At 41.4% G+C, this 20,812-nt stretch overlaps 1 protein-coding gene across 1 annotated transcript in view; it reads left to right on the forward strand.

Moving 5' to 3' along the window:
* Nucleotides 1-15,720, forward strand: part of TYK2 (tyrosine kinase 2) — a 229,282-nt gene extending 213,562 nt beyond the window's left edge. The window contains exons 22-25 of the mRNA XM_053718015.1: nt 1,715-1,832; nt 3,452-3,562; nt 9,662-9,803; nt 14,942-15,720. Coding sequence (XP_053573990.1) covers nt 1,715-1,832; nt 3,452-3,562; nt 9,662-9,796 — 364 coding nt within the window. The 3' untranslated portion in view covers nt 9,797-9,803; nt 14,942-15,720. The remainder of the gene's footprint in view (nt 1-1,714; nt 1,833-3,451; nt 3,563-9,661; nt 9,804-14,941) is intronic.
* Nucleotides 15,721-20,812: the final 5,092 nt, after the last annotated feature.

Below are 20,812 nucleotides of genomic sequence, written 5' to 3' on the forward strand. Positions count from 1 at the left end.
CCAGACCTTCTGTCTCAAGGCCCGTTTTTCCATCTGGATCTCAAATCTCTAAATTTGAAGGCATGGAAATTGAACGCTTAGTCCTTAATCACAGAGTCGGAGAAACCTCTATGACTAACACTATGATACAGGCTGGTAAGCCTGTTTCAAGAAAAATATATCACAAGGTTTGGAAAACCTATATTTCATGGTGTTCCACTCAAGATTATTCTTTGCATTTTTTAGAATTCCTAGGATTCTACAGTTTCTTCAGGATGGTTTGGATAAAGATTTGTCTGCCAATACTTTGAAAGGACAAATCTCTGCTCTTTCTGTTTTATTTCACAGAAAGATTGCTAATCTTCCTGATGTTCGCTGTCTCTTACAGGCTTTGACTCGTATCAAACATGTTATTAAATCTATCTCTCCTCCTTGGAGTCGTAATTTGGTATTAAAGACTTTGTAGGCTCCTCCTTTTGAGCCTATGCATTCTTTGGACATTAAACTACTTTCTTGGAAAGTGTTATTTCTCTTGGCTATCTCTTCTGCTAGAAGAGTTTCTGAATTGTCTGCTCTCTCTTGCGAGTCTCCTTATCTGATTTTTCATCAAGATAAAGCTGTTTTGCGGACTTCATTTAAATTTTTGCCTAAAGTTGTGAACTCTAACAACATCAATTGGGAAATTATTGTTCCTTCCTTGTGTCCTAATCCTAAGAATACTCTTGAAAGGTCTTTACATTCTTTGGATGTGGTAAGAGCTTTGAAATATTATGTTGAGGCTACTAAAGATTTCAGAAAGACTTCTAGTCTATTTGTTATTTTTTTCTGGTTCCAGAAAAGTTCAGAAAGCCTCTGCCATTTCTTTGGCATCTTGGTTGAAACTTCTGATTCACAAAGCATATTTGGAGGCGGGGCAGTCTCCGTTTCAGAGAATAACAGCTCATTATACAAGATCAGTTGCCACATCTTGGGCTTTCAAGAATGAAGCTTCAGTTGATCAAATCTGCAAAGCAACCACTTGGTCTTCTTTGCATACATTTACTAAATGTTACCATTTTGATGTTTTCGCTTCTTCTGAAGCAGCTTTTGGTAGAAAGGTTCTTCAGGCAGCTGTCTGTTTGATTCTAGTGCCTATAATTTAAGTTGTTTGAATTTTTAAGAAAACTTAATTATTTTTTTAAATATAATTTCTCAGCGAAAATAGCTGTTTTCATTTTATCTCTCCCTCTATAGTTACTCGTGGCCTCCACAACTTGGGTATTATATCCCATCAGTAACTAGCTCGTGGACTCTAGCCACCTATATGAAAGAAAACCTAATTTATGTAAGAACTTACCTGATAAATTCATTTCTTTCATGGTGGTGAGAGTCCATGAGGCCCACCCATTTTTTTGGGGTTATGATTTTTTTGTATAAAGCACATTATTTATCCTGTTCCTCTTTTTTATGCTTTTACTCCTTATACACCTCACTAACTTGGCTATACGTTAAACTGAGGTATGAGTGAGGTGAGAGGTGTTTTTATAGGCATTTGAGGTTTGGGAAGCTTTGCCCCCTCCTGGTAGAATGTATATCCCATCAGTAACTAGCTCCTAGACTCTCGCCACCATGAAAGAAATTAATTTATTAGGTAAGTTCTTACATAAATGATGTTGTTTTTTTTATCTATATATTAATACACACACAGATTTGTACAACATTTCCATGCTCAGTGATGTACTGTATCTCCCTGTAGGTATGCCACGGAGTGCCTGAAGGAGTGTAAGTTCTTTTATGCTTCAGATGTCTGGTCCTTTGGGGTCACCTTATATGAACTACTGACTCGATGTGACTCCTATCTCAGCCCTCCAGCCGTAAGTTTATTATATTGGAATTTAAGGTTTATAAATTAATTCAGACTTACAAAGAATATATTTCATAAAAAACAGTATTTGAAAAAACACGAAATTGTACCCTATCTGGTATTTAAAGGGAACCACAACATCTGCTTTAAATGTTCTAAACTAACTTGTTCTAATTGTGCAAAATAAACTAACAATTTATGTATGCAGTCTTTTCATCTTTATATTCTGTTGTAGAAAAACAGCTTCATAATTTAAAGATTAATCTGCAACCTAGCACTTGCTATGTATGCTGCCATATTGTAACGTACGTTCCACGTCAGTGGGTCACGTGACTTACACAGCACCTATTTCTAACGCTTAGGAAGCAGAGTGAGCACTGCTATATTTGTAAATAGCAAGAGCAGGGAAGGAAGCGGAGAGGAGGAGGGGGAGGGAGATTCAGGGCTCCTGAGACTTTGGGCTAGATTTATCAAAGCTGAGACACGCCCTTGTACGCCTCAGCTCGCCTGTGGCGGGGCAAAATTACCTGCAGGTAATCACCCTTGCACACGAGTGCAATTTTGCGCTCGCGTGCAATCCCGCCCCCTGCCCGCACACAGCCAATCACGTGCGGGCAGGAGCTGTCATACTCCTCGGTCGGACTAGACTGCAGAGATTGAATTTCACCACCTTAGAGGTGGCGAAGAGGTTAGGGAAGCGGCGGTCTAGTGACTGCTGCTTGTTAAATGACGGCGAGCAAGTTCTTGTGAGAACTTGCAGCCGTAGGGCTTTGATAAATCGAGCCCTTTAAGTAACCTAGATGAATGCTGATGTATCTTGTTACAATTATATCTGCAGCATTAATTTGCTTTCTGTCTCTGGAGCCTTTCTTCCCCCTGTGCATTCCTCTCCCCCTCCCACTTCCTTCTCTTGGTATTTATATTTATAGCAGTGCCTGAATCCGTTCCTCTCAGACACTGCAGGGATCACTCTGCTTCCTCAGCGTTAGAAATAGAAGAAGGTGCCGTCGCAGGACCCACTGTAGTGGAAAAGTACTTTACAATATGGCAGCATACATAGCAGATTGTAGGCTGCAGTTCAATGTTCAAATTATAAAGATGTTTTTTGCCACAGAATGCAGTAAAATGAAGACCGTATACAGAATTGTAGTTAGTTTATTTAGCATAATCATAGAACGTTTGTTAAAAACATTTCAAGTAGGTGTTGTGGTTCCCTTTTAAAGGTACAGTAGAGTTTTTAGTCATTTGTCTCTTTATAAGCAAATGAATACACATATAATCTGGACACTAGGTCACGTAATATTCAATTACTATAATATTTTTGCCACCATTAGTATCTGTATTGGAAATATCAGATAGGCAAGGAATAAAGAAGATTTAGGCTGTCAGGGAAAAGATAATTGAAACGAGTGAAGAAAGAGATGTGTATGTAGTCCAGAGATATATATTTTGTGTAATGGTAAAATCTACTTGTTTTCTTGCCACAATCTCAATTTAAGGCATTCCCATCAGTTTATTAGATTATACATTTTAGGTGTCAAATTCCACTGTGTTTATATAGATAATATATACGTATCGACATTATATCATTTTGCACTTTTAAAACATGCTTTTTCTTTTTGCCTCTAGAAATTTATTGAGATGATCGGAGTCACTCAGGGACAGATGACCGTGGTGCGGTTAATTGATCTTTTAGATCGAGGTCAAAGGTTACCATGCCCTAATGACTGCCCTCTAGAGGTAAGAATTCCCCCCCCCCCATTATGTGTATTCCATGCATATGTGTTCTACTATTCCTTATCAATATTAGATTTTTATAAACTAACCGGTTTTAAATTATGCAAATCATGACAATTTAATCAATGTTCCTTCATTTCTATCATTAGAAAAAACAAATTTCTCACATAATTTGTGGATTTCCTCTACTACTCCCTAGTGAGTTCAGGTCTCACAAGTAGATTAAAGGGACAGTCAACTCCACAATTGCTATTGTTTAAAAAGATAGATAATCTATTTATTACCCATTCCCTAGTTTTGCATAACCAACACCGCCGCCCTCATCCTCCTAGACCTCTCAGCAGCATTTGACACTGTTGACCACAGCACCCTCTGCACCCGCCTACACGACGCCAGCATCCGCAACAAAGCCCTGGAATAGATCGACTCCTTCCTCACAGGCAGGACCTAGAAACTCAGACTCCCGCCATTCTCCTCCAAACCCACACCAGTCAACTGCGGTGTGCCGAAAGGCTCTTCCCTGAGCCCCACCCTCTTCAACATCTACATGGCCCCTCTTGCTGCCATCGTCTGATGCCACGATCTCAACATCGTATCCTATGCCGAAGACACCCAGTTAATCACCTCACCCACCTGAGATCCCACCACCATCAAAAGGAACGCCACGAAGGCCTGACAGCAGTCGCCGCCTGGATAAATGACAACCGGCTCAAACTGAACCCAGACAAAACCGAAGTCCTCCTCCTCGGACCCAATAAATCCTCATGGGACGACTCCTGGTGGCCCACAGCCCTCGGTCACCCTCCAACCCCAACTGACCACGCTCAAAATCTAGGCTTCATCCTGGACTCTTCACTCTTCCTGGACCGACAAATCAATGCCATCACGTCAACATGCTTCCACATTCTCCACCTGCTACGAAAAATCTTCAAGTGAATCCCTACCCAAACCAAGAAAACAGTCACCCACGCCCTCGTCAGCAGCCGGTTGGACTACAGCAACGCCAGCTCCACTGTCAAACTCCAAAAGAGACTCCAATGTATCCAGAACGCCTCAGCCAGACTCATCCTCGACATCCCTCGCCAATGCCACATCACCAAACACCTAAGGAACCTTCACTGGCTCCCCATCAACAAGAGAATCACCTTCAAGCTGCTTATCCACGCATTCAAGGCCCTACACAACATCGGACCCGGATACACCAATCACAGCATAAATTTATACACCCCCGCCAGACAACTCCGATCGGCCGACCAAGCACTCGATCATCCCCCGCATCAGCAAATCCACAGCGGGCGGAAGATCCTTCTCCCACATGGCAGCAAAGACATGGAACACCCTCCTGCTGCACCTCAGACAATCCACATCCCTTACTAAGTTCAGAAAGGACCTCAAAACCTGGCTCTTCGACTGAACGTTTATCCCCTCCCCCCCTCTCCTCCTATCCCCCTTCTCTTATCGCCTTGAGACCCTCATGGGTGATTAGTTTGCCATCTATAAGTACCCAATAGATGGATAGAACACAGTTATATTAATATACTTTTTCTCTCTGTGATTGCCTTGTATCTAAGCCTCTTCTAACAGCCCCCTGATCACATGATGTTTTATTTCTTATATATTGACTTGCATTTGAGCTGATTTAGTGCTGTTGTGCACAACCCACGGGCGTGAGCACAATGTGATTTTTATGGCTCACATGAACTAGCAGTCTCCTGTTGTGAAAAGCAAATAAAAAGCAAGTGATAAGAGGCTTTTTGTAGTGGCTTAGAAACAGGCAGAAATTTAGAGGTTTAAATGTTATAAAGTATATTAATATATCAATGTTGGTTGTGCAAAGCTGGGGACAACATTGGGGAATAGGTAGCTATCTGTTTATATAACAATAACAATTTTGCTGTTGATTGTCCCTTTAACCATAAATTCGACTTCTTACTGTGCTCTCATTTACTTCCAAAATTAATGCCTTTCTCCTTAACCATGTTAGTTTGTTTGTTTTTTAAAACCGATTGTATCTAGAATCAATGGCTTAGATTCAACAAAACCCATTAGTGAAACTAATATCCTGAGGAAAAGCACTCGCTACAGCATCTCAATTCGAAAATTGTAAAATTTAAAGAGATTTATTCCTGCAACTAGTCACATCTGAGAGTTCTGAGTGATTCTCCAATGGAATTAATGGAACATAGTCTATGTCATAACTGTTCAGCTCTCTGCATAGATAGCACAAGATCTATTAACCCCTTAACGACAGAGGACGTGCAGGGTACGTCCTCAGAAAAAAGGCAGTTAATGCCTGAGAACGTACCCTGCACGTCCTCGGTGTGGAAAGCAGCTGGAAGCGATCCTGCTCGCTTCCAGCTGCTTTCCGGTTATTGCAGTGATGCCTCGATATGGAGGCATCCTGCAATAACCTTAAATGGCCATCCGGTGCAGAGAGAGCCACTCTGTGGCCCTCTCTGCACCGGACATCGGTGGCCGGTAACGTTGGTGGGTGGGAGCTGACTTGGGAGGCGGGTGGGCGGCCATCGATGGGCCGGGTAATGTAGAGGGGGGCGGGGGCGATGGGGGCGCGCACAGGCGCGCGCGCGTGCACGTCGGGCGGCGGGCGGGCGCGTGCACGGGGCGGGAGCGGGTGGGAACCGCTACACTACAGAAAAGACTGTGGTAAAAGTTTGTGTAAAGCTTTTTATTTTTAAAACAAACCCAGTCAAAGGTATCTAGGAGGGGGTGGGGGTTTGTTCTTTGGTGGGTAGGGGAGCTACACTACAGAAAATGGGGGATAATAATAATAAATAATAAAGCAACTATTTTTTTTTATAAACTGGGTACTGGCAGACAGCTGCCAGTACCCAAGATGGCGGCCATTAAGGCAGAGGGGGAGGGTTAGACAGCTGTTTGGTGGGGGATCAGCCAGGTTGGGGGCTAAGGGGGGCTCCTACACAGCAGCATATGTAAATATGCTTTAAAAAAAAAACCAAAAAGCCTAAATATATATTTTATTTTAGTACTGGCAGAGTTGCTGCCAGTACTTAAGATGGCGGGGACAATTGTGGGGTGGGGGAGGGAAGGGAGCTGTTTGGGAGGGATCAGGGGGTCTGATGTGTCAGGTGGGAGGCTGATCTCTACACTAAAGCTAAAATTAACCCTGCAAGCTCCCTACAAACTTCCTAATTAACCCCTTCACTGCTAGCTATAATACACGTGTGATGCGCAGCGGCATTTAGCGGCCTTCTAAGTACCAAAAAGCAACGCCAAAGCCATATATGTCTGCTATTTCTGAACAAAGGGGATCCCAGAGAAGCATTTACAACAATTTGTGCCATAATTGCACAAGCTGTTTGTAAATGATTTCAGTGAGAAACCTAAAATTGTGAAAAATTTAACTTTTTTTTTAATTTGATCGCAATTGGCGGTGAAATGGTGGCATGAAATATACCAAAATGGGCCTAGATCATTACTTGGGGTTGTCTACTACACTACACTAAAGCTAAAATTACCCCAAAAAGCTCCCTACATGCTCCCTAATTAACCCCTTTACTGCTGGGCATAATACCCGTGTGGTGCACAGTGGCATTTAGCATCCTTCTAATTACCAAAAAGCAACACCAAAGCCATATATGTCTGATATTTCTGAACAAAGGGGATCCCAAAGAAAAATTTACAATCATTTATGCCATAATTGCACAAGCTGTTTGTAAATAATTTCAGTGAGAAACCAAAAGTTTGTGAAAAAATTTGTGAAAAAGTGAACGATTTTTTGTATTTGATCGCATTTGGCGGTGAAATGGTGGCATGAAATATACCAAAATTGGCCTAGATCAATACTTTGGGATGTTTACTAAAAAAATATATATACATGTCAATAGATATTCAGGGATTCCTGAAAGATATTAGTGTTCTAATGTAACTAGCGCTAATCTTGAAAAAAAAATGGTTTGGAAATAGCAAAGTGCTACTTGTATTTATGGCCCTATAACTTACAAAAAAAGCAAAGAACGTGTAAACATTGGGTATTTCTAAACTCAGGACAAAATTTAGAAACTATTTAGCATGGGTGTTTTTTGGTGGTTGCAGATGTATAACAGATTTTGGGGGTCAAAGTTAGAAAAAGTGTGTGTTTTTCCATTTTTTTCTCATATTTTATAATTGTTTTTAAAGTAAATTATAAGATATGATGAAAATAATGGTATCTTTGGAAAGTCCATTTAATGGCGAGAAAAACGGTATATAATATATGTGGGTACAGTAAATGAGTAAGAGGAAAATTACAGCTAAACACAAACACCGCAAAAATGTAAAAATAGCCTTGGTCCCAAACGGACAGAAAATGGAAAAGTGCTGTGGTCATTAAGGGGTTAAGAAGGATACCATCAAGAAAACAAGAACAAACTAGTTTAAAGGATCATGAAATTCAGTATAATTGAATAATCAGCAAGTACATAATATAGACAATGCACTAGCATTTACTCTGAATTTTAAATAAGCAGTAGTTTTTTTTCTAAGAAACTTCAAAATTTACTTCAATTTGCCAGCCCCCTGTATCATGTGACAGCCATCAGCCAAACGCAGACTCGTATACATGTTTACTAGTATTGCACATGCTCAGTAGTTGCAGGTGCCTCTGAAAGTGTGCATATTAAAAGAATGCACAATTTTATAATGAAAGTGAATTCAAACTTTATGTATCTTAAGCATGAACGTTTAGTGTCCCCTTAAAAACAGGAAGAACAACCTCAATTAATTAATTAATAAAAAAAAATAGAACCACAAGACATGATACTTCATAGGGGCAATAGAGTCCTTGTTGGAACTCTTTAGCAATAGGTCCTTGTTTCATGTGTGAGATATCATTCATCTGGCTATGGGTGTTACTGGCAGGATCGCCCATATCTCCACTCCTGATGCCTTGTGCATGTGACATTCTTTGAAAGCAGATTGGACAACGTCTGGTATCTTTATTGATGTTCTAATATGAAGCATCTTGTCCTGAGTTTAGCAATCAGGGACACTCCAAGGGCCAACAATAATAAAAGAGGCTGTTAGTATACCCTGATTTTTTTTCGTGAGAAGTCATACATAGCACGTGAAGATGTATAGGTGTTTGATGAGTTGGGTAGTAACTAACAGTAACAAATGATTCATAGTCATTAAAGGGACATAAAAAACCCCAATTTTTATTTCATGATTCAGATAGAAAATACAATTTTAAACAACTTTGCAATTTACTTCTATTAGCACATTTTCTTAATTTTCTTGTTATTCTTTGTTGAAAAGCAAAACGGTAAGTTCAAGAGTGTGCATGTGTCAGCAGCATTATATGGCAGCAGTTTTGCAGCAATGTAATACATTAGCAAGAGCACTAGATGGCAGCACTATTTCCTATCATGTAGTGCTCCAGACATGTGTACACCACTATCTATCTGGATATCTATTCAACAAAGAATAACATGAGAACCATGCAAATTTGATAATATAAATAAATTGTGAACTATTTTGAAATGGTATTTTCTGTCTGAATCATGAAAGAAAAAATTTGGGTTTCATGTTCCTTTTTAACCCCTTGAGTGCTAATGACGGCTCTGAGCCGTCACAGAGTTTCCCACTCTGGTGCTAATGACGGCTCAGAGCTGTCACTAGCACTCTCCCAACTTGAGGGAGATCTGGGGGCTCCCACCCGCTCCTACCCCAGCGATCGGTGCTGCATAATGCCAGGCATCGCCGGGGCTTCCCGTTTTGCGTGGTGACGTCACGCGCAATAACGTGATGACGTCACCGTGCAACTTTATTTAACATTAACAATGTTAAATATAGGAGCAGGGGGCATGCTGCTTAGAAGCCTGTATCTCAGGCATCTAAGCAGCTACAGACCCCCAAGACCCACCGTTGGAAAGGTAATCGCCTAACCTTTCAGTGTAAGTCTTGGGGATCTGAAATAAATAAATAAAAAAAAAAAAATATATATATTTTTAAAAATATAAAATAAAAAAACCTTAGCACCCAGGTGGGAAAGTGCTTAGCACTCAAAGGGTTAAAAATGCCTCATTTTTTATTTTTTTTACATTTTATTTAAAAGTAACAAACACTTGCTCTTGGTTTTGTCAGATTTACAAGTTGATGAAAAACTGCTGGGAGACTGAATCAAGCTACCGACCATCCTTCACTAATCTTATTCCAGTCCTGAAGTCCTTCCATACCACTTACACCACACAGGCGCCTTCAGTGTTCAGCGTGTGTTAGCTTTACAGTAAGTACCTTAGAAGCAAAGATAAATTAAGTCTGAGGGCAAATAACAATTATATAACGCAATATGTTAAGCTTCACTATGAAGTCGTTTAGTCTTCAGTATAAAAACAATACATTTGGCAGAAGAAGTAGATCCTTATCGTTTGTGTCTCCGAAACTCAAAAGTTAAATTGTTTTCACTATTCTTTGTCCGTTGGCATTCATAATGGCGAATCAGCCCTTTAATGGGTACGTCACTGATCTTTCTATGGGGGGATGCCACTTTTAATAGCACAGTCTTGCCTCCTGCGGCAAGACCGCGCTATTTTAACAAGCCTTCCTAATAGTCCGGTTTTGCCACCCGTGGCAAGACCCGCGCTATTATAGCAACACAATCCCTTAACGACCAGCGATGTACAGAGTACGTTACAGTCGTTATGGGGCTAATAATGTGGCTTGGTAGCAGAACCACACCACTATCTGGAGCTAAAATGTTGTCCTTTATATTAGTAATGGCCGACTTCTTAACACATAGGTGCTGCAGATCAATATTTTAGAAACCTTAACGGCCACTTATAAATTTATGGCTATAAAACATAGAAATAATATTTCCTGGATCACATAGCCAAATGTAGGTGAGGTTGCAGGGTAACCACTTACTGTTATCTCCTGCAGAAGGGCCACCAAGTCCCCAAAGCGCACATTTTCTATTCTACTTTTTTGAGGGGGCCCATAAATCTATGGCACAAATCTTAGTTTTGCTGCTTCCTGTGGCTCAAGGGCAGCCTTTTGGACACCCCTGCTTTAAATAATAATCCTGAAAATGATGAATAAATTGCTGCGCTTTTATCACACTACACTATTATTCACTATTTTAAATGATACCAATTACCTTTCTTATAAGTGTTCTGCACTGCCACCCCTTTTGCTGGAAGCTTACTTCATGCATTGATTTCTTTTTCAGTAAAGTAGGAATCTATTGCTTAAAGGGAAAAAGTCAAAATGAAACTGTAAACCAACATAAGTTTTATAGATCATACCATTTTTAAGTAACTTGCTTTTAGCAGTAGTGTTTACAACATTGTTTATAGGAATGTTATACATTGTTGCAAAGACTGCTGCCATAGAAGGCTAAAGACATGCACACTCCTTAGCTCCTATCAGCCTTCCTAGGTTTACTCTTCAACAAAGGATAGCAAGAGTACAAAGCAAAATTAATAATAGAAGTTAAATTGGAAAGTTGTCTAAAATTGCATGCTCTACCTGAATTATAAAGGTTTAATTTTTACTTTACTGTCCCTTTTAAATTTGTAGTTACAAAAAAACTATACATTCCTTCTTATTACTATTATTTTTTTGTCCCATTGTCTGTAATGTAACTCTACAAATTGTGGGTGGTTGGCATTTCACATCCGGTGAGAATTAGAAGTGCACATTTCTTGACTCCTACAAAAATGCATAACTGGGTCTTCTGTATGGCTAAGCAAAGGTTTATCACCTGTTTTCTTTCCAATGGCATGGAGAGTACACAAATCCATTCAATTACTAGTGGGAATTCAAGTCCTGGCCACCAGGAGGAGCCAAAGAACACCCCAGCAAAGCGGTTAAGTATCACCCCCACTTCCTATATACCCCCAGTCATTCTTTGCCTTGTACATAACATCAAGGAGGATGTGCGAAGATGGTGTCTGAAAATATTTAATTCTTTAATGGGTACTTTTCCCTACAAGAAAGGATTGGGGCTATGCTGTGTCCATGTAATCCTTTTTAGTAAGAGTAATGGTGGCTTTTAGCAAGGTAGTCCTTGCTTTCCTTCCAACATTTATGCTACCCTGCTATAGAAAACCAGGGTTGGTTACTCTGCTTTTCTTATTCTACAGGTCCCTGTCAGAGGTCGGCTGAGTCTGTCATACCTGTGTTGCAGTACCTGCCCTGCAGCAGATCCACAGGCAAGTGCTTTTCCCTTCTAGGTGAGGATACATATTATATTATATATGTAGACCAGGGGCTCAGTTTAATTTATCTCTTTACATTCGGGATATATACCGAGGGGCTATAGTGCTATAAAGAAGGATCTCCTTTTTATTAAAGGCTAAATGGTCTGAGAGGTGTTTATGGCATATTAGCTCTTAAGGGGTTAAGCCTGTGTTTTGGGGAACTGTTCCTGAGACCAGGTTGAAATCGATACACCGGTCTCAGGTTTTTTATGACTTTTGTCATATTACTGTACACATAGAGTGGTAATTTATACAGACGTGTCAGTATTTTATGTAAGAGACTGTAGCGCCGCTTATTCGTGCGCTTTTCTATCTCAGGCCGTTTATGACTATTAGGTGTTCCCCTCCCTCGGCTATGTGCGAGGGGAACCAAGTATGCTGGTACTCTTTTTCTCAGTTTTCAGTTTTTAATCCAAGTTTCATGCATTCACTACACAGCTAGACTACCACTATTTAGTATATATTTAATAAACGTTAAATTTTAATTTGTTCATCCCCTTGGCAACCTCCCTGCCTTGTGTTTTCCAATATAATATTTATAGGATTATTTTTTACTTTGAGTGCTTTACCTATGTCCACCCTTTTCTTTACATTTATTTAAATTCACTTTAAATTTCCTCTTTCTCAGAGTATAGTCTTGGAAATTCAGACAAGATTCTCTGTTCTGGTGGCTCTTTCAGGACAATCTGTCCCAGGGCACATGCTTCCTGAGACCATCTTGAGAGATTGTGACCACGGATGCCAGCCTTTCGAGCTGGGGATCAGTTTGGGTTTCCTTAAGAGCTCTGGGACTTTGGAATCAGGAGGAGTCTGCCCTCTCTATAAATATTCTAGAGTTGAGAGCCATCTTCAGTGCTCTGATAACTTGGCCTCAATTGAGTTTGATCCATTTTATTAGATTCCAATCGGACAACATTACTTCAGTGGCGTATATCAACCACCAGGGAGGAACTCAGAGCTCCTTAGATGAAGGAGGTGACTCACATTCTTCAGTGGGTGAAGTCTTACAATTGCCTCATTTCTGCCATCCACATCCCAGTGGTGGACATCTGGGAAGCGTATTCTCTAAACAGGCAGACTTTTCATTCAGGGGAATGGGCCCTCCATTCAGAATTATTCTCAATTATAACACTCAGGTGGGGAGTGCCGGAGTTGGATCTGATGGCGTCTTGTGTAAATGCCAAACTTCCAAAATACGGATCAGATCAAGGGATTCGCAAGCACCTCTGGTTGACGCTCTGGAGGTTCCATGGGACTTCGGTCTGATTTACCTGTTTCCTCCATTTGCCGTTCTTCCTCGGGTGATAGCCCGTATCAATCAGGAGCAGGCTTCGGTGATTCCAATCGCTCCAGCTTGGCCTTGCAGAATTTTGGTTTGCGGACCTGGTGAAGATGTCTTTTCCCCCGTGAAAATTTCCTCTGAGGAAGGACCTTCTACTTCAGGGTCCTTTCCTACATCCAAACCTAGATTCTCTGAAGCTGACTGCTTTGAGATTGAACGCCTAGTTTTGTCTAGACAAGGTTTTTCAAAAAAAGGTTATTGATACCATGCTTCAGGCTCATAAGCCGGTCACTCGCAAGATTTACCATTAGGCGTGGCGTAAATAACTTTTTTTGGTGTGAATCTAGGGGTTTTCTTTTGGAGTCGGGATATGGGTTTCCCCGCATTATGTCCTTTTTTTCAGGAGGGCCTGGAGAAAGACTTATCAGTCAGTACTCTGAAGGGTCAGATCTCTGCCTTGTCGATTCTTTTGCATGAACGTCTGGCAGGCTTGCCAAATGTTCAAACCTTTGTTCAGGCCTTGGTCAGAATCAGGCCTGAGTTTAAACCCGTTGCTTCATCATGGAGCCTTAATCTTGTTTTTAGGGTTCTGCAGAAGGCTCCGTTTGAGCCTATGCACGCTGTTGATATTAAATTATTATCTTTGTTCTTCTCCTATTTTTTCTGCACATAGTGTCTCAGAGCTTTCGGCTCTGCAATGCGATCCCCCTTAACTTATCTTTCATGCAGATAAGGCAGGACTTTGTACTAAGTTGGGATTTCTTCCTAAGGTGGTGTCGGACCGCAATATCAATCAGGAATTTGTTGTTTCTTCGTTTTGTCCTAATCCTTTTCATCAGAAGGGATGTCTGTTGCATAACCTGGATGACCTAGAGACTTTTGACAATCTACTGCCCTTTTTGTTGTGTTCTCTGATAATTGTAAGTGTCAGAAGGCCACTTCTTCTACTCTTTCTTTTTGGTTGAGAAGTGTTATTCGGTTTGCTTATGAGACAGCTGGACATCAGCCTCCTGAGAGGATTACGGCTCATTCCACTAGGGCTGTCTCTTCTTCTTGGGCCTTTAAAAATGTGGCTTCTGTGGAACAGATCTGCAAGGCGGCTACTTGGTCCTCGTTGCATACTTTTTCCAAAATCTACATATATATATATATGTTTTTGCCTCAGCTGAGGCTTCTTTTGGGAGGGTTCCCCCCCCCCCCCTTCCACTAGTAATTAAATGGATTTTTGGACTCCCCATGCCATTGGAAAGAAAACAAAATTTAAGCTTACCTAATAAATTATTTTCTTTCCTGGCATGGAGAGTCCACAACCCACCCTTAATTTAATTTTAAGACGGCTTTTTAAACCTAAGGCACCTCTATCCTTGTGTCCTCTTTTCTTTCCATATTCTTTTGGCTGAATGACTGGGGGGTTTATGGAAAGTGGGAGTGATACTTAACAGCTTTGCTGGGGTGTTCTTTGCCTCCTCCTGGTGGCCAGAAGTTGTATGCCCACTAGTAATTGAATGAATTCTTGGACTCTCCATGCCAGGAAAGAAAATAATTTATCAGGTAAGCACACATTTATTTATTTTTTCCCTAAATAAACAAAAAAATGTATATACAGGCGTACTTCACTTTAATGTGCTTTGCAGATATTGCAGGGGGGGGGGGGGGTTTGTTTTGTTTTATATACAAATGGAAGGTTTGTGGCAACATGTATGCATCCACACTTAATAGACTGCAGTAGAGTGTAAACATAACTTATATGACTTGCTTTGTTGCGGTGGTCTTGAACAAAACCTGCAATATCTCGGAGGTATGCCTATTTAAAAAAAAAATATATATATATATATATAAGAATGTAAATATCTGAGAGTGTGTGTTTTTTTTATTTTCCAGGACACAATGCATGTGTAAAATGATACTTTAGATCCTTCAAGGGGATTGTTGTGGATCCAACTCGACAATGTCCAGTGCATAGACAATGAGCAGCGCAAAATTTTGTTATGACTTCTAATTGTGGACATGAAAATTAAGACCATGAATGTATGTCGAACCACTGCACAGAGGTCTACGTAAAGGAGTTGGCAGTACAAGATAGTTACTATCATCAAAGGAAATAGCATTATTATCAAGAAGAATCTGATTGGTTCTTGAGTTGAACAGAATATTCTTTAACTTACTGCTGGAATGGACAGCAACATTGCCTCAACGTAAGGCTGATGAAGAAATCCATTACAAAGCAAAGTGACCTAAAGATACTGTAAGATATGTTCCACTTTCCACTGAAGAATCTTCCACAAGCTTGCAAGCCTTGAAACTACTATATGGAACGGTCAGGAAAACCCCTGTCTTTTTGTTGTGTAAATTAGTGCATGTAACTTATGAAGAGCAGCAAGCCAAAAAATATATAGGAAAGCTATTAAATAAAATGTCACTTTAAAGGTTACTAACTATATATATATATATATATATATATATATATATATATATATATTATAATGTATATTATATAATATATAAAATGCTACATGCCTTTAAATCTGTGAAATATGTTGTAGATTATGTATTAAAATTGGTTCTGTTGAATCTTTTTAATGTCAGAGTATATGGGAGTTAATTTAAATTCCTCAGTGTTTCTCTGTTGTATAGGAACTTAAATTAAATCTTTAAATCTCCATTGTTTATTTTAATTTTTTTTTTTTAATTGCACTGTTCTAAAGAGCAAACACATTACGCAACTACATGTAGTCAGAGTTGCACTAAAAGGGACAGTTAACAGTAGGAGATTGTAATGTAAAAACAGAATTTATGTTTACCTGATAAATTTCTTTCTCCAACGGTGTGTCCGGTCCACGGCGTCATCCTTACTTGTGGGATATTCTCTTCCCCAACAGGAAATGGCAAAGAGCCCAGCAAAGCTGGTCACATGATCCCTCCTAGGCTCCGCCTACCCCAGTCATTCGACCGACGTTAAGGAGGAATATTTGCATAGGAGAAACCATATGGTACCGTGGTGACTGTAGTTAAAGAAAATAAAATATCAGACCTGATTAAAAAAACCAGGGCGGGCCGTGGACCGGACACACCGTTGGAGAAAGAAATTTATCAGGTAAACATAAATTCTGTTTTCTCCAACATAGGTGTGTCCGGTCCACGGCGTCATCCTTACTTGTGGGAACCAATACCAAAGCTTTAGGACACGGATGAAGGGAGGGAGCAAATCAGGTCACCTAAATGGAAGGCACCACGGCTTGCAAAACCTTTCTCCCAAAAATAGCCTCAGAAGAAGCAAAAGTATCAAACTTGTAAAATTTGGTAAAAGTGTGCAGTGAAGACCAAGTCGCTGCCCTACATATCTGATCAACAGAAGCCTCGTTCTTGAAGGCCCATGTGGAAGCCACAGCCCTAGTGGAATGAGCTGTGATTCTTTCGGGAGGCTGCCGTCCGGCAGTCTCGTAAGCCAATCTGATGATGCTTTTAATCCAAAAAGAGAGAGAGGTAGAAGTTGCTTTTTGACCTCTCCTTTTACCTGAATAAACAACAAACAAGGAAGATGTTTGTCTAAAATCCTTTGTAGCATCTAAATAGAATTTTAGAGCGCGAACAACATCCAAATTGTGCAACAAACGTTCCTTCTTTGAAACTGGTTTTGGACACAGAGAAGGTACGATAATCTCCTGGTTAATGTTTTTGTTAGAAACAACTTTTGGAAGAAAACCAGGTTTAGTACGTAAAACCACCTTATCTGCATGGAACACCAGATAAGGAGGAGAACACTGCAGAGCAGATAATTCTGAGACTCTTCTAGCAGAAGAAATCGCAACTAAAAACAAAACTTTCCAAGATAATAACTTAATATCAACGGAATGTAAGGGTTCAAACGGAACCCCCTGAAGAACTGAAAGAACTAAATTGAGACTCCAAGGAGGAGTCAAAGGTTTGTAAACAGGCTTGATTCTAACCAGAGCCTGAACAAAGGCTTGAACATCTGGCACAGCTGCCAGCTTTTTGTGAAGTAATACCGACAAGGCAGAAATCTGTCCCTTCAGGGAACTTGCAGATAATCCTTTTTCCAATCCTTCTTGAAGGAAGGATAGAAACCTAGGAATCTTAACCTTGTCCCAAGGGAATCCTTTAGATTCACACCAACAGATATATTTTTTCCAAATTTTGTGGTAAATCTTTCTAGTCACAGGCTTTCTGGCCTGAACAAGAGTATCGATCACAGAATCTGAGAATCCTCGCTTCGATAAAATCAAGCGTTCAATCTCCAAGCAGTCAGCTGGAGTGAAACCAGATTCGGATGTTCGAACGGACCCTGAACAAGAAGGTCTCGTCTCAAAGGTAGCTTCCAAGGTGGAGCCGATGACATATTCACCAGATCTGCATACCAAGTCCTGCGTGGCCACGCAGGAGCTATCAAGATCACCGACGCCCTCTCCTGCTTGATCCTGGCTATCAGCCTGGGGATGAGAGGAAATGGCGGGAACACATAAGCTAGTTTGAAGGTCCAAGGTGCTACTAGTGCATCCACTAGAGTCGCCTTGGGATCCCTGGATCTGGCCCCGTAGCAAGGAACTTTGAAGTTCTGACGAGAGGCCATCAGATCCATGTCTGGAATGCCCCACAGGTGAGTGACTTGGGCAAAGATTTCCGGATGGAGTTCCCACTCCCCCGGATGTAATGTCTGACGACTCAGAAAATCCGCTTCCCAATTTTCCACTCCTGGGATGTGGATAGCAGACAGGTGGCAGGAGTGAGACTCCGCCCAAAGAATAATTTTGGTTACTTCTTCCATCGCTAGGGAACTCCTTGTTCCCCCCTGATGGTTGATGTACGCAACAGTCGTCATGTTGTCTGATTGAAACCGTATGAACCTGGTCCTCGCAAGCTGGGGCCAGGCCTGGAGCGCATTGAATATCGCTCTCAGTTCCAGAATATTTATCGGTAGAAGAGATTCTTCCCGAGACCAAAGACCCTGAGCTTTCAGGGATCCCCAGACCGCGCCCCAGCCTATCAGACTGGCGTCGGTCGTGACAATGACCCACTCTGGGCTGTGGAACATCATCCCTTGAGACAGATTGTCCAGGGACAGCCACCAACGGAGTGAGTCTCTGGTCCTCTGATTTACTTGTATCTTCGGAGACAAGTCTGTATAGTCCCCATTCCACTGACTGAGCATGCACAGTTGTAATGGTCTTAGATGAATGCGCGCAAAAGGAACTATGTCCATCGCCGCCACCATCAACCCGATCACTTCCATGCACTGAGCTATGGAAGGAAGAGGAACGGAATGGAGTATCCGACAAGAGTCCAGAAGCTTTGTTTTTCTGGCCTCTGTTAGAAAGATCCTCATTTCTAAGGAGTCTATAATTGTTCCCAAGAAGGGAACCCTTGTTGACGGGGATAGAGAACTCTTTTCCACGTTCACTTTCCAGCCGTGAGATCTGAGAAAGGCCAGGACAATGTCCGTGTGAGCCTTTGCTTGAGGAAGGGACGACGCTTGAATCAGAATGTCGTCCAGGTAAGGTACTACTGCAATGCCCCTTGGTCTTAGCACCGCTAGAAGGGACCCTAGTACCTTTGTGAAAATCCTTGGAGCAGTGGCTAATCCGAAAGGAAGCGCCACGAACTGGTAATGTTTGTCCAGGAATGCAAACCTTAGGAACCGATGATGTTCCTTGTGGATAGGAATATGTAGATACGCATCCTTTAAATCCACCGTGGTCATAAATTGACCTTCCTGGATGGAAGGAAGGATAGTTCGAATGGTTTCCATCTTGAACGATGGGACCTTGAGAAATTTGTTTAAGATCTTGAGATCTAGGATTGGTCTGAACGTTCCCTCTTTTTTGGGAACTATAAACAGATTGGAGTAGAACCCCATCCCTTGTTCTCTTAATGGAACAGGATGAATCACTCCCATTTTTAACAGGTCTTCTACACAATGTAAGAACGCCTGTCTTTTTATGTGGTCTGAAGACAACTGCGACTTGTGGAACCTCCCCCTTGGGGGAAGTCCCTTGAATTCCAGAAGATAACCCTGGGAGACTATTTCTAGCGCCCAGGGATCCAGAACATCTCTTGCCCAAGCCTGAGCGAAGAGAGAGAGTCTGCCCCCCACCAGATCCGGTCCCGGATCGGGGGCCAATATTTCATGCTGTCCTGGTAACAGTGGCAGGTTTCTTGGCCTGCTTTCCCTTGTTCCAGCCTTGCATTGGTCTCCAAGCTGGCTTGGCCTGAGAAGTATTACCCTCTTGCTTAGAGGACGTAACACCTTGGGCTGGTCCGTTTTTACGAAAGGGACGAAAATTAGGTCTATTTTTTGCCTTGAAGGGCCGATCCTGAGGAAGGGCGTGGCCCTTACCCCCAGTGATATCAGAGATAATCTCTTTCAAGTCAGGACCAAACAGCGTTTTCCCCTTGAAAGGAATGTTTAGTAGCTTGTTCTTGGAAGACGCATCAGCCGACCAAGATTTCAACCAAAGCGCTCTGCGCGCCACAATAGCAAACCCAGAGTTCTTAGCCGCTAACTTAGCCAATTGCAAAGAGGCGTCTAGAGTGAAAGAATTAGCCAATTTGAGAGCATTGATTCTGTCCATAATCTCCTCATAAGGAGGAGAGTCACTATCGAGCACCTTAAGCAGTTCATCAAACCAGAAATATGCGGCTGTAGTGACAGGGACAATGCATGAAATGGGTTGTAGAAGGTAACCCTGCTGAACAAACATCTTTTTAAGCAAACCTTCTAATTTTTTATCCATAGGATCTTTGAAAGCACAACTATCCTCTATGGGAATAGTGGTGCGTTTGTTTAAAGTAGAAACCGCTCCCTCGACCTTGGGGACTGACTGCCATAAGTCCTTTCTGGGGTCGACCATAGGAAACAATTTTTTAAATATGGGGGGAGGGACGAAAGGAATACCGGGCCTTTCCCATTCTTTATTAACAATGTCCGCCACCCGCTTGGGTATAGGAAAAGCTTCTGGGAGCCCCGGCACCTCTAGGAACTTGTCCATTTTACATAGTTTCTCTGGGATGACTAAATTTTCACAATCATCCAGAGTGGATAATACCTCCTTAAGCAAAATGCGGAGATGTTCCAATTTAAATTTAAATGTAATCACATCAGATTCAGCCTGCTGAGAAATGTTCCCTAAATCAGTAATTTCTCCCTCAGACAAAACCTCCCTGGCCCCCTCAGATTGGGTTAGGGGCCCTTCAGAGATATTAATATCAGCGTCGTCATGCTCTTCAGTAACTAAAACAGAGCAGCCACGCTTACGCTGACAAGGGTTCATTTTGGCTAAAATGTTTTTGACAGAATTATCCATTACAGCCGTTAATTGTTGCATAGTAAGGAGAATTGGCGCGCTAGATGTACTAGGGGCCTCCTGAGTGGGCAAGACTCGTGTAGACGAAGGAGGGAATGATGCAGTACCATGCTTACTCCCCTCACTTGAGGAATCATCTTGGGCATCATTGTCATTATCACATAAATCACATTTATTTAAATGAATAGGAATTCTGGCTTCCCCACATTCAGAACACAGTCTATCTGGTAGTTCAGACATGTTAAACAGGCATAAACTTGATCAGAAAGTACAAAAAACGTTTTAAAATAAAACCGTTACTGTCACTTTAAATTTTAAACTGAACACACTTTATTACTGCAATTGCGAAAAAACATGAAGGAATTGTTCAAAATTCACCAAATTTTCACCACAGCGTCTTAAAGCCTTGAAAATATTGCACACCAATTTTGGA

The sequence above is a fragment of the Bombina bombina genome, chromosome 6 (genome assembly GCF_027579735.1).
Source record: "Bombina bombina isolate aBomBom1 chromosome 6, aBomBom1.pri, whole genome shotgun sequence".
Taxonomy (NCBI): domain Eukaryota; kingdom Metazoa; phylum Chordata; class Amphibia; order Anura; family Bombinatoridae; genus Bombina; species Bombina bombina.